The 14,881-nt window shown below is 40.9% G+C and overlaps 1 protein-coding gene across 6 annotated transcripts in view; it reads right to left on the bottom strand.

Annotated features, from left to right (window-relative positions):
* abcc9 (ATP-binding cassette, sub-family C (CFTR/MRP), member 9) overlaps positions 1–14,881 on the bottom strand; it is a 77,329-nt gene that overhangs the window by 5,536 nt on the left and 56,912 nt on the right. For 4 of the 6 annotated variants that reach the window (XM_063460718.1, XM_063460719.1, XM_063460716.1 and 1 more), the window contains 6 exons: positions 12,976–13,106; positions 11,574–11,652; positions 7,380–7,488; positions 1,638–1,741; positions 1,414–1,547; positions 931–993 (listed from right to left, as the gene is read on the bottom strand). In XM_063460718.1, coding sequence (XP_063316788.1) covers positions 931–993; positions 1,414–1,547; positions 1,638–1,741; positions 7,380–7,488; positions 11,574–11,652; positions 12,976–13,106 — 620 coding nt within the window. Of the gene's footprint in view, positions 1–131; positions 423–930; positions 994–1,413; positions 1,548–1,637; positions 1,742–7,379; positions 7,489–11,573; positions 11,653–12,975; positions 13,107–14,881 lie in introns of all 6 variants that reach the window. The other 2 variants (XR_010091377.1, XR_010091378.1) reach the window with 1 other exon arrangement.

Here is a 14,881-nt window from a genome sequence, read left to right as displayed (position 1 = left end):
TCTAACTGAATCCCTTCTCAATTTTAGTTTGGAGGACAAACAATGTCACAACACTGAAGACTGTTGTCAAATTTGCACTGCATCCACAAGGAATATCTTTAAAAGAGCATGCAGTATTTTCTTGTACCAACCAGGCTGTCAGTGGCAGTAAAGCTTCAGCAGACCCAGAATCAGACTTCAGCTGTGGCTCAGCCAGGAAAAGAAACAGAAACAGGTAGGAAAATGGAAGAAAACAGGAGAGACCGAGAGTCGGCTGAGCCAAAGTGGTCTCTGTTGATCCGGGTCTACTTGTGAGTCCTCACTAGCACACTGAAGAGGCTCTCCTCCTGTGCTAGCAGGTTGGGACCAGAGTCACTTTCCACCAAGATCCCTGAGGAGAAGACCAACACCTGCTCGGCATCCAAGATAGAGGACACACGATGCTGATGGCAGGACAAAGCGAGAGGAAGGAGGACAACAGAAAATGTAGTAGATGTAGTAAAAAAGAAAAAGTGAGAAAACAAAAAAGAAAAGGAAGGAGGTGGGGGGAAAGGGAGGGATTTGGGAAAAAAGTAGAAGGAGACAGCAGATTGAAAAAGAAAGGAAAGAAAAACAGAGCAGGACAAGACAGCAACACAAAGAGACAAAAGTCAGAAAAAAGGGAAGCATATAAATAAAAGAACCGGACAAGAGGACTGAATTTAAGTCACTAAATCCATAAGGATCTATGTGTTACAAACTGTTGATGTATGGGAAAGGCCATTAATAAAAGGCACAGATAAAGGAAACATCTGTGGGGTAAATAATTTAATGATAGATGAACATAGAGCTCAGTGCAAAGAGAGACACATATCTGCATCTATCTGTACAAACCTCAGCTGACATCAGAAGTTGGGTTTTTTTTTTTGCCTCATTAGTAACAACAACAGGATAAAAGACTGAAGGACTTACTGCGATTGTTACGACTGTTCTATCTGCAAACGCCGTCATCACGACTTTCTGTAAGATGTTCTCCTGCAAGACAGAAAGACGAAACAGAGAATAGAAACCATATCGTCAGGTGAGGAAGTGGTGAGCTGCTGTAAACGTGATCCAAAGTAGAGTGAGGCTAAAAATGGGGCTGTCTCGATGCAAACTGCTCTGCAACCCACCTCCAGTCCAGTTATATTTATTTCAAGCTGTTTATGATGTCATGTCTCTTTTTACTGATGCCTTAGAAATAACCTGTTTTAACTAAAATTCATTCATTCATTTTCTTTGCCTGCTTTGTTCAATTTTTTGCTTCTTTCTCTAGTATTTTTGGGACAACTGCGGCTACATAAGTAAAATGAAACTGGCTGATGATAATATTTAATTACAATCCCACAAATATATCTCTATTAAGGAAAAAGCTTCTGTACATGATTGCACAAGATGCCATGAATAAGCACACACCGTAGCCATGTCTATAGATGCTGTGGCTTCATCCATGATGAAGATGCTGCTCTTTCTGACGAAAGCTCTAGCCAAACAGAAGAGCTGCCGCTGCCCAACGCTGAAGTTCTCTCCTCCTTCTGTCACGACAGCGTCTAAACACAAACACATCGATCAAGTACTCGACTTCAAAAACGATATTTGGTGCAATAAACTGTATTCTTTCTCGAGTTAAGTTTGTGCACCTAGTCCTCCAGGCAAAGCTTTCACCATGTTCTTGAGCTGAGCGATCTCTAGGGCCTCCCAGAGTCGATCGTCAGTGCACATCTTCTCCGGATCGAGATTAAACCTGCAACAAGTAAACATTATTAACACAAAAAAAGCATATTTCTGCCTCTCATGGACTGACCATAGATTTAATACACCACCTGCAGAGGCTGATAAAGACAGTGATGGACCCAAGACCAACAAAGACATCACAAATCACGAATGTGAGCTGTTTCAGCAACTTTTACTGTCTTTTTAGTCTTGGGCAGCCAGGAAGGAAAGTGAGCCCTTTAAATGGATAAAAATGCCAAAAACACATCGAATGACTGATCAGCACAACACTTGCACGTTATGCACTTTTGCTGCCATTTCTATAGAGAGTCTAATGTCATGAAAAGAAGAAAAAGAAGAAGAAACATTCGGGAACATGAATGGCTTGCTTGCTGGGCTAAGCTTTGCTTAATCCCTGTTGTGTTTAAATGAATTATATTTTATCTTATTTCATAGTGAGGACAACTGGCAGAAACTGATCTAAAGAATTCAGCCTCAGTCCAATCAGTCTTTTGCCCAAATTACATCCAACATCATCCTAACGACTGAAACTGAAAAACAAGAAGGACATTCAGAGCTCTTCTTTGGATGTTTCTGCCTTCTGTTCTGTTCTCTGTCAGGATGATCCCACACTGATTGGGGATCTGGGAAGGCCGATCCATGACTGATAGTGTTCCACTGTGTGTTTTTCTATCCACGTATTATTTTACTGCATTAAGAGTGTGTTTGGGATCGCTGTCACACTGAAAAAATAAAGCTTTTGCCAATCAGACGCTCCCAACACCACTGACCTGTAGTCGTGTTTCTTACAGGTAATCCTTTCAGACACTCCTCATCTGCTGCTTGACCTTCCAGTTCTTCTTCTGTCCTCAAATGTTTGAAAGACACATAGCACACTATGCCAAGATGAGAAAAATATCTATAAAAATATTTTATAGATTCAACTAAAGAAATGGCGCAAGCGATGTGTTTTAGTGACAGGCTGTTAGTAACAAAGTGCCTAAACATAAATTTAAATTGGTTCTTTGCTAAGTTGTCTGGTATGTGTAGACACAACACTGGTTCATCCCTTCAGTTAGGTGTCTTCTATGTTTCAATGACTAATAGTTCAGTCCAAAAAACCCCAAAATGTTTCTCTGAAAATGATCAGGTACAAGGACTGGACTGAAAATGAATAAAAAAAGCAGCCAATGTCTAAAGAAAAGCTTTAGAAGACCTCAGAAACACAATTTTTTATGTACATTCAGCTTCACCTTCCGCATTTTAACATCTTGCATGAATATACGGATGCACAAGCAGCCATAATGTTCCATATAACTCTCAAATGATCTTTTAGTCTTGCAGTAGAAGGATCACATGTGTGTGCATTTTAAAATGTGATGAACAAAATGTCATCATTACCCCTGAAACTCTGAAAGGGATATGTCAGAAGTCCAGCAGTTACATTTGGTGGACGCTACGGCTGATGGATCATTTCTTGGCTGCACTCTGAGCACAAAAAATTCCAATTATCTAAACAGGACAAAGCAAAAATATTACTGACCTTTTCTAGATAGATGGAAATTGGAAATTTAACTTAAGACCCACTTAGTTAAATATGCCAAACAAGCAAAAGACGTCCTTGGATGACATCAGTGTGGTCAAAAGACCACAAAAGAAGTCATCCTTTTATGTCTAAATCTGGCTGAAAAGTGAAAAGTAAAAAAGGATTTTTTCCAGGCTGCACATTACTTGGAGTAAATCTAATGTCAGCCATTCAGCAATAGCACAATGAGCAGTTTTCTGTTGATTATAACACCAAAAAATGTTTAACTGGTACAGCAATCAAGCTGAAAACTGGGTTAAATTTGGCTCTAAAGTGAAGGTTTAGTACTTGTCTACTCTTCATACTGCTTGTTTAAAAAAATTCAAAACATCTTCATATTTTTATACATTCGACTGACAGCCACATAAATCATAAGTCAAGTTGACACTGTTGACACAAGTTGAATTATCAGGCAAATGTCTTCAACAGGTTTTTGCAGAGTGGGCTGCAAGTTTGGAAGTTCGGGCCAAACAGGAAAAAGAAAGCAAACAAAGCGGTTTTAAATGATCATTGTTAAGATAAATAGAAGTTAAAGGCACTGAGTTCTAATGTTAAATGAGGAGAGACAAGGAGAGAAGGAGAAAATGGTAAAAAAAGAAATAATTAAAAAGAAAGCTGTTCTGTTTATCCTTATTTTGTGAGATGTTTATACTGAGCTTAATGCTCATAAACATAGATTTAAATAATGACATCGGCACATGTACAAGCAATCCCTGTGGGTCAAAAGCTCAATTTCAGGCATCTGTTTTTACTCTTGTCTCTGTATGCTGTTTTAGAGAGCTGATATCCCTAACATGGTCATCTTGGGCATGGAAGCCACGCCCACCTGCTGGTTAAACCTTCTGCTTAGGAGGGGCAGCCAATAAAAAAAAATTACTGGGGTAAACTGAGGAACATAGGAACTAAAATCACTCATTTCAGACCGAAAATGAACTGAGAGGCTGTGAACAGCCAATAGAAGGTTATTATTTGAAAATGTGAATCTAGTAGAGTCCAAGAACAAAAATAAGGAGTGTGTAGATAAACAGAATAGGTCCTGTTTGCATTAAGAAGGTTAAAAGGTTAACATAACAATTAATTCCATGTTTGTTTTAAAACTGAGGCATTTCAAATAATTATAAATAATGCATTCATTACTACTTCTGTGTGTGTGTGTGTGTGTGTGTGTGTGTGTGTGAGAGAGAGAGAGAGAGAGAGAGAGAGAGAGCCAAACTGTCTGAGAGCATCTATGATAACAGTGTGAAGCAGTCACTGCCGACCATTCACCTCAGGCTTACGTTCACATAAACAAGAGCTGCTGAAAATGCCAAAACACAGACACACACTCACCGTCTCCCACTTTCACATACAATTATCTGGAGCAGCATATCTGTCCAAACAAACAGCACATGCACTTTGTCTTTTATAACAAACAGAGTCACTGTATCATCTGGTAACACAAACACGCAGAGGCTGCGAGTGTGTACGCACAAAACGGCGCTGAGTCCTTCATCTCTCCTGCGACCTCCTCGGTACGTGACGTCTGTGACAAAAGTCAGATTAGGTCTCGGCCAGAGTTCCCACTGCGTTCTCAACCGCTAACCCCACAGCTGGGACTTTGTGTCGTCATGTGACAAACATCTTTCGGGACAGAACTCAGACTACGATTTGGCAAAGAGTGTTTTTTTTCTCTCTTTCTGGTTAAGAGCTCACAATGAGGCGAGTCAGGGTTTTCCAAATCTGAGCGTGGTAAATCAAACAGCGTGACACTCAGCTATGGAGGCTTAAAAGAGCCAGTGCTCTGACGGCATGTTTAGATTTTGGTCCACTAACTTTTGTGGCAAACATCAGTGTTTCTGCATCGGACGAGAACAGGACACCCCCCAAACCGTCTGTGTAGATTTTTTTCTTCAGTTTTTCAACTGTAATTTCAAGCCAGGCAAACTCCTTCAACTGTTTCTGGTATCAATTTTCCTCATCACAGTCTCTAAGAGTTGGACAAACATAAGAGACGCGATATGCACTTGCTCTCGTGCATCTGCCGTGCGTGCTGGATCAAATCTAGTGTGTCAAAACAGCTTGACTTAATTTTCATCCTGGGCGAGTGGAGGCATGTGCACAGAGGCATATCTGGTGAGTGGAGCAGGTGCTGAGCCAAGGTTGTGTGGAAAAAACACAAACTCATGACAGCACAATGGAGTGCACCACGGTTCGGTTGTTTCCAGTAAAAGTTCTCCTTCAAACCCCTCTGGATGTTTCAGTTGACTTTACTGTGATGTCAAGCGTTCTGGTTTTTGAAACTGCAGGGCGATAGCCAGCAGTCACGCGATCCGATCTGCGATAAACAGCAGAGCATACGGCTCACCTGGTCATAACTGGACTCCTAGGAACAAATTTGCAGGAAGCCATTTGGACGTAGATAAGAAATTTAAAGATTTGAATCTGGTATTTTTTGATCATATCTTACCTTTCCCAAAATTATTCATCTAAATGCCCCCACATTTACAGGTTTATGGGAACAAGCAAGTATTAACCACAAACCCACAAAAAAAACACAAAAGACTACAGCGAGTACAAACAATGGACCATCATGGTCCCCGTGTAGTCTAGGTGTGGTACCTGCCTCTCTGCTAGTGTATGAAATGAAGTTGTGGGTGTGGCTTCTAGAAGTCCTGGCCTGGCACACCTGCTACTCATCACCAGTCAACGTCATATTTAAGCTGGGTCTCGAGCCTAAGGTGATGCCTGACTGTTCTCCCCCAGTACAGTTAGAATTGCTGAGGCTGTTTGAAATACCAAGCTGATCGTGACTACTTTGCTCATACTCACTGTTTGATCTTCTCTCTCAGAGCTAGAAGCCAGACACCTGAAAGGCCAGTCAGACCCCAACCCAGCCCACCCAAGTAAGTGTATTGATGTTTTGTTCTTTGAAAACTGAAGAGGAGAGGTGCTAATTTCGAGAGACAAACAGTTCGAATCCCTGCCCTAAAAAAACAGGATTACTTACCTGAAGTTCCTTATCCGTGATTCATTCCAGATGGAATTTATCACAGCTGGAATTAGCTGAAGACTGTTTAGTTTTTAACCCTTTGACTGTGTCATATGCTTGAGTCCTGAGTGTGAACCCTAACATCCAGGACTAAAAAGCGAAACCAACGTGAAAATGTCTTAAATCTGGATTCTTTTTTATGGCCACAAGGGGGCGACTTTTGTGGCTGCCAAGAGGTTTGCACAGCTCTAAATCGGCTGACAGATTCCCAGATATTTATCCCCAGATGCCACATTGGAGGTGATGCTGAAGGTCATACGCTCACTATTAATCATGTGGCTCATCACATGTGTGCTATTGATGTCAAGGAGTAGGTGGGGTTGGATTACCTGGGAAGAGATCTCAAGACTAGTGTTGCTGCTGCTGTTCAACAATAGATGTTCGCGGTGGACATAGATGGCCTCCTTTACTTGTCTCTGACACCATCTGTCTAGTCTGTCCAAAATGTGAGTGCTGGCAGCCTCAAAAGAGTGACAATTTATCTTTTACATGCAGGTGCACAGCTGAGTCTTGTCCCAGTGGGGTTGGCTCTCCTAAATTGTGCCGTGCATTTGTGGAGTGGTGGTTTGGTTTCTGCATTTGGTTTGGTTTGTCGAGTTTCTGTTTGGGTGATTAGTCCTTGGGATAAACCATTTTTTGTCTGAGGTGCATCGCAACATCAGTTTTTTCTGTCTATAAGAGAATTTTTAGAGAACCAAACAACAGTCAAAGTTTATGTTCACCTTTAGCAGATAACTACTGGTTTTAATCTTGGAGATTTGAATTAAAGCTCTGTAAACAAATCTTATTCAGATTTTGTTGATGTTACCCTTTGCTGTTACCTCTCTTTACCTTTTAGGTAACCGATTTGGAAGTACAGACCACAGAGAGCACAAATTATAGTTCTGATTGGTAACACAAGAATAAAATTATAAACAGCAATCTCTGGGAAGGAAAACATGGCGAGGAACCAGATCCTAAGGCTTTACATAATAAGTCTTCAAAAAGACTGCATTTAAAAAAAAAAAAAAGGATATAGTCAAGTTCTCTGTAAGCATGTTAATCACGAGTGTTTACCTTATTGATCCACTAAATAAAACAGGATCCTGGAGGATGATCGAGAGTCGAGACCTGAGAGTCTGCAGAGGAAGCTTACAGATGTCAATCCCATCTATGATGATCTTTCCTGCAAATAAGCAAAACACTGTGCGTTCACATTCCAGGTACTTTTATAGCCACCGACACTCCTCTCATAACAGAAAAATAACAGTTAAATTATCCAGTACAGCTTTCTTCTGAACTTTCTTTCTATATCTACAGCTCATGAAGCTCATTTATAGTGGCACTTGAGGCGTGCTGATCTCACTGCGACCTTCTCCTGAATACTACCAAAAAAAACCCATTCTGCATCAGCTGCAGGAATAGAGTTCAAGCTGCTTTTCCTTCTGTTTAATCTGGAAATCTCACGGCTGCATTATAAGACAAATCACCAAAGCTTGGTGACATCACACCAGCAGGTGTGATGTCACTTTCCCATGGGCCTCTCACCAGGAGGATGACATCAGCCAGTATAAACCATCAGTTCACTTAATCAAGTACAATTTATTTTAATCTTTATTTATATTTTTGGCAGCCAGAGTTAGCGCCTCATTTTATGCCACAGTGAAATATAGATGCATTTTGCTAATCAACTAATAGTTAATAACTCATGTTTACCCATCGGCTCAAACAGTGTTCTGTCTTACAAAAATTACATAATTAAAAATAAGTAGACCAGCTGATGTCTCTTACTCAATATTTTATGTTAAAGATACACTATGGAAAAACGTTGCTGCACAACCGCAGCACAGAAAAATGATTGGGTTGTTTACAGTGAATGTGCAACGTTGTTGCTTTGAAATGGTTGCTGAGGTCTGCAGCCATCAGTCAGTTACCATCTTTAAACTGACTTTGCTACATCAAGACGGTGATAAAACAGTAATAAATCAGAGTCAGTGTGCCATCAGTTCCCCATCAGTGTGCACGCAAATCAAGTCAAGTTAGCAATCTGTTTGTGATAAATCATCAAAAATTGCAAACCTGTTGCTGTCGACGTAAACAGAAATTCAACTGAACTACAAACAACCAGAGTTGGGTCAGAACCTCGTAGATTGGAAATTTCTTTGCATATGGTGACGTAGTTGTGGTAAGCTGGAGATTTTAATTGCAAAATGACACAGGTGCTCGGAAACCTTGTTTTTATAAAGGAACATAACCAGAATGGAAACCAGCTGAGTCCCTGATTGCAGAGAAACGTGTCACGGAGGATTTGCACTCATCGGCACAAACTTGTATAGGTTTGCTTTAATTAAACCACCTTTAATATCTACCCTTTTCTCCTAAAGCTCTTTCATGTGGACACGATGAACGACCCTGAATGTTTTTGTTCAGTTGAGCACAATGTTTTATTTTCAGGGTAATGAAATCAAGAATGTTCTGTACAGCTCACTCAGAAGAGCAATCACCAGGAAGGTGCTCTGCTTTTATTTCACTGCTTTATAAGGAAATGCTGCTGACACAATGGTCTTAAATTTACAGTTAAATGAACTGTCTTCCCAGCTGTGTGTGTGAGTCCATGGAAAAAGTGACTGTGTAATCTCACCCGTCTGAATAATCTGTCTAGGAGCAGCCGTCATCAGCCAGAGTGAAAACAGAGTGGTACGATTACGACTTGCTTTCAAAATGCAATAACTAAAACAGACAGCTTTAGGACTTTATTTCTGCCCTCTTGAAGGAACACGTCTAGAGCCTGGAAACGAGTGCAGGAGAATGGGTCGAGCCTTTTTGTTATGTCCTTATCCTAGTTCTTTGATACAAGAGTCTACTTCAGGTTCTCTTAGAGTAAAACAAGGCAGACGAAGAACAAAAAGGCCTTCAGATTTGCACTTAGGAGGACTCGCACGAGTGTTTAAAAAGAGCTGAATAAATATTTCCTCCAACATATACATAGTACTGCAGTAGTGGCTGATGACAGAACACCTTTTAAAGGAATAATTTACAATAAGAAGTGCTTTAGTTCTAACAAAACTCACTGCAATATCTATCGTCATTTTGTCTCTGGGACTCAGTCACCTTAAATACTTTTATTACTGCTCACTTTGACAGATCATTTATAGCATATTGGATTTATAAAAGTAACTCTATTAAGCTTGTTCAAGTCGTATTTGGGTCTATAAATATCGGTTCATGGACAGCTTGGATCCACAGAACAATCATCTCAGATTCAGGAGGAGCGATCCAGCTTCGGTTCTAGTTGTGGAACAGTGGAACAGCTCTTTACTGTCAAGAAACCTCTGGAGCAGTCATGAAGTTTGACAGTCTAGTCTACATGTGCTGTGTGAATGTGCAGAAAGCTTATGACCAAGGAGCCCCAGGATCCTGTCAGGTATACTCCTGCAGTACTGTGGACCACAGTGTTGTTACGAGCCATCAGGTCATATAACCAAAATCATGTCTCCTTCCTCTCTCCCACACAAAGTCAAGCATGCTTTTTGGTATCTGGTATTAGTGCTGGTATTCACCAGGGTTTCCCTTGGTCCCCGATCCTACCTGTGATATTCAGGACATTGTTAGTATCAGCTTGGAGCCCATTGTGTTCTCAGAACTGCCTTAATTTCTCGTGGCACAAATTCAACAAGGTGCTGCATTCCTCAGAGCTGCTACAGATTTATCAGCTGCTCATCCAAAATGTGAATCTCCTGTTTCTCCACATCCCAGAGATGGCTGCTGGACTGAGATCTGGTCACTGTGAAGGCCATTAGAGTATAATTGATTTCAGCTTTGAGACCTGGGGCATTATCCTACTGAAGCAGCAACAATACTCAGGTGGGCTGTGGTGTTTAAATGTCATTCAGTTGGTACTAAACCCCCCCCCCCCCCCCCCCCCCCCCCCCACCACCACACACACACACACACCATTACACCACCAGCAGCCTAAACCATCAATACAGGACAAGACGGAGCCACACTTGATGCCGTTTACACCAAATTTTGATCCTATCATCTGAATGTCACAGCAGAAATAGAGAGCAGAAAACTTTGTTCCAATCTTGTGTTGTCCAGTTTTTGCACAAATTGTGTGAAGTGTAGCTTCAAAGACTGATTACCAACATGTTAGAATCAATCTCAGACATGGAGCAATCCATCTCTTTGCAGCAGGGTTCTCTACTCATCTGCTTACCAGTTGGCTGTATTCTGGATATTTTCCCATATAACAGCAAAGCTGGAGAGGCAGCAGTGATATCACTATTTGTGGAAGAAGTTCTGTTTCAGATCTATGAGGTTCTGACTGGAGCCTGAATCTAAGTAGTGAACGTGACTTTCTGTTTACATAGACAGCAACAGATTTTCGTTCATTTCTAAAAGTTAATTGATTTATTCTGACAAAGAAACTCCATGAAAGTGCCAATTTGACCTCGGTCAGACTGACTCAGTCTGACGAGTGGTTACAGACCTGATCTTCATCTTCAAAGACAACAAGATCTAGATCAATTCTAGCGAGAAATAAAAGATACTCCACACTTCCACACCCTAAAGAAAGTGTTGCATTATTTATTCTAAGTGGGACCACAGTGTACAAAATAAACATAAAAAACTGAGTAGCTGAGCGCAAAACCTCTTTTATGCAATCACCGAAGCTGCCCCTGCTGGCCATTATGAAGACTGCAAGATTCAGAGGCAACGGCTTCTTTTCTGAGACTAAATCCATCTTTTAAAAACAGTCTCACAACAGCTTTCCATCAACCAAAGAAGAAAAGGAAATAAAGAAAGAAGGGGAGAAGGGGATGTGAAGCATGTGAAATCATGAATCCACTCAAAACCTCACGAAAAAGTAATTAAATCTCACATAATAATTTAATTTTACTCTTGAAAATCTGTAAATCCTCCTGTCAGGAACATCTTTTGAAGGGCAAGTTTTTTATTTTGTAAGTGACTCAGAGGAAATTAGAAACCAAAAACGCGGACCATAACAGCGTGATTGTTTTTGCCTTTTGGGTCAAGTAGAACCTTGGGTCAAGAGCTACTCACAGAAACAACCCCAAGGGAAATCTTTCCGCAAAGTTTCCAAACAGAACAGAGATTATCTTAATGAGACAATAAACATACCGAACCAGAGAAAGACAGGGAGGCTTCAGGGACAGAAAGCAAAGTTTGAAGATGAAAGAAGTGGAAAAAAACAACGTGCTCTCTCCTTGTGAGGAGAGCTAACAGCATGACAGGAGACAGACTCACCTTCAAAAATATCCACCATGTTGAAAAAAGCCAACGACAGAGAAGACTTCCCGCTGCCTGTGCGGCCACAGATCCCCACCTGAGGAGAGAAAAACCAATAAGCTTCACTACGCTTGATGCTGCTGTGAGACATCAGACACCTGTGTGATAACAGGGTAGCAGCTACATGCTGTGTGTGGATGGAGTTTGGTGACCAAGTGTCATTTCACAGTTTATTAGAGGCATGTGGCTGTGAGTTCAAAGAAAGCTCCAGCAACATCACACTCCACACTTTAAAACAAAGTTCACCTTAGGAAGGATCAGCCAGACTACACAGATCTGAATTACTAAGCACTCCAAAGCACATTTAGTTATGTCTTATAGGTATCCTACTGTACAGGAGGTGTGTTTTTATGTAACTCAACCATTTCGATACGTAAGCACGTCTACTCTGAATAAAATACATGCCAAGCATAGACTGTATATAGAAGATGGATGTAGCAACCGCAATATCGCCCACGTATTTTTGCACTCTGGTTTTTAAAACCTCTGTGTTGGGGCTAGTTCGATTTTTATTTCATAGGCACATGTAGCCGTAGTTCAGAGGGCAGAGTGCTAAGCACTAGTTAGCAAGCTCCATCGCGCCATCGGCCCCTCTGGCCAACACCAGTTGGCGGTAGGGTAAAGTGTCTTGCCCAATTACACAACGACCAGGACAGAGAGAGCAGGGGGATTGAACCGGCAGCCTTCTGGTTACAGATGAGCTTCCCAATCCCCTGAGCCACAGTCGCCCTGTTTTGTCTTTTTCTGACTCTAAAAGAAACCACAACTCAAATAGGTGTAACACGGACTCTCTCCATTTTTGGAGATTTGGAGGAGGTGCTCAGAGTCTAACAACAGACTTTGAGGAAAATTAAAAGGAGTTGTTTTCCATCCAAGAATCATTCAGGGGTTTTAAACTGCTCTGGTCCTTCCAGTCATTACTGTGTGTAAATATTCTCTACCCCCTGAACTTCCCATTGGGCCTCTTGGGAAAATGTTCTCCTGTCTGTATGACACTGCTTTTTCATTGCAGTGTTAAGTGAGGCCCACAGTTCCTTGCAAACCTCTGTGACTCACTGCTCCTGCAGACATAACTTAAAAAATGGTATACTGCATAACATGGACATGTACGCCAGTGTCAGACTTCTGAGTGAAGAAGAACTCTGTAAAGTTCCTGTGTGCTGTCTTATATTAAGGGACAGGCATTTAAAAATTGATGAAAATAAAATTGTATTGATGGTAGGCTTAATGGGAGCTTTGCCTCCACACATCCAGCATTAACTGACTTATTAACTTTAGGAAATCTAGTTCCACCACTCTACCAGATGAAAATTTCTGAATGATTGAATGTTTCCATTCTTCTCACACAATCAGTATTTACCTTCTGGCCTGGTTTGATGTATGCGTTTACGTGTTTGAGCACCGGTTTGAGCATTGGGTCGTAGCGCACACACAGGCCCTGGATCTTTATCTCACCGTCCTGGGGCCAGTTCTCAGGGACCTGAGAGGCATCTGTAGGGAGAGACACAGAAGAAGGTTTATTTCTCTCTTTTTTAAAAAACTTTAATTCTTACTCGTTCTCAGACCCTTCAGACCAGAAAACAGCTCTTGAAGTTTAAGAACACCACAACAAAAAGCAGACCTCTTACAGCTACTACTGTCTATGTTACAGTCCTGGATGGTGTAAACAGGAGCTATAGACCATGCAGAGCATGTCATAACACCACAGATAGGAGACTTTTCAATGATCCCTTTGCCCATAGATGGGACTGGGTGTGCTAAGGATGGTATGGGTGAAAGCCAGTGGACCTTTTACTGAAATTCTGATTATATGCCACAGGATTTTACTGCTAAATATCCTGCAGTTTTTGAACGATTCAGACTCTATCCAGTACTCTATCTGATAATGACACTAATTTTTGCCTCAAGTTGTAGCTTTTTGAGGCTTCAGAACTCAGTTGGCATCAGTCTATGCAAGCATTGATAAACTATAACAATTTCTTTAAAACTCGATTTGTGTTTCTTTGTTTCTTTGGATAAGGTTTCTGTTATTGTTAGTATGTAGTTTTCTTTTCACACAGTTGTTGGCAATTTCCTATTTTATCCATTGTTTATGGTTTATTTTCTAGTTTTCAGTTCTTAGCTTCAGTTACTGTTGACTTTAGGATTGTGTGTTTTTAGTTGCCCTTTGTGTTTCCATTCTGTTCCTTTTTCTGTCTCATCTATTTTTCATCCTCATCTCTGTCTAGTTTCTTTAGTTTCTTTAGTTACTTCCTGTCTTTACTTTGAAAGGTTCAGTTTTCCCTTGTGAGTAGTGTTTTGTCCTTTCTCTACACTCACTGATTCATTGATTGTCTTCAACTGTGTTTTGGTTCCCGCCTGTTTCCTCTTTCAGAAACCACTTAGGATGCTTTCACACCTGCTGTGTTTAGTCCATTTAAATTGAATTCTAGTTATTTTTCCTCGATGGTGCAGTTCATTTGTGCAGATGTGAACACAGTAATCGCACTCAGGTGTAAAACAACCCCACTAAGATCCTTTGTAGGAAGGATCTTTGTGGGGTTGGTGAAGAACCATTCATCTATGATGTAAACGTGATCCGACCTCGATCTGAACCAAGTAAGAGGTGCACGCTGCAGGTCTAAGCTAAAAGAAAACAAACAAAACTTCCCTTTGCCTCGTATGCTTTGAATTCTGGAATGTGGAAAGGTACTATAGATGTGCAAAAGTCAGTATGGACTAGCAACTAGGTGTGAAATGAATGTGAATTCTCGATGTTCTCCAATAATCCTGAACACAGCACCTTATTCCCATATTTACTTTTGTTGCCCACATCTGCACATCTGGCCAATAAGTGGACTGAACATTCTCAAAGTTCACTTGGATTTTTTCTCTGCATGAAAAACAAACAAAAAAAAGCTATAAATTTATAAACTCATCGACTGATTCAGACAAGACTGAATGAACTGCAGGTGTGAAATCGCCCTTAGGTGTAGAAGAAAGTGTTACAGAAGGACCAGTCCATTTACCGTACCTCTGAGTTCTTCAGCTTGGGTTTCTCTGTGTTTTCTAAAGAAGTATTCCTACTGTTTCCTGAATGCTTTGCTCTCTGCTAATTCTTACATTATAGAACTTTGTTATCTAATCAGCCTCAGGTACTAATCTTATGTTAAGTTTTTGTCACCTGAGTCCTGCATTTGAGTCCACAACCCTGAACACACAGTGGTTCACGACAGGAACAAGATCCCTGGGCAGAGATGTGTGTAATCACCCGCAGAGGGCAATCA

The sequence above is a fragment of the Pelmatolapia mariae genome, linkage group LG17, assembly GCF_036321145.2.
Source record: "Pelmatolapia mariae isolate MD_Pm_ZW linkage group LG17, Pm_UMD_F_2, whole genome shotgun sequence".
Classification (NCBI taxonomy): Eukaryota; Metazoa; Chordata; class Actinopteri; order Cichliformes; family Cichlidae; genus Pelmatolapia; species Pelmatolapia mariae.
This window is presented reverse-complemented; position numbering and strand designations above follow the sequence as displayed.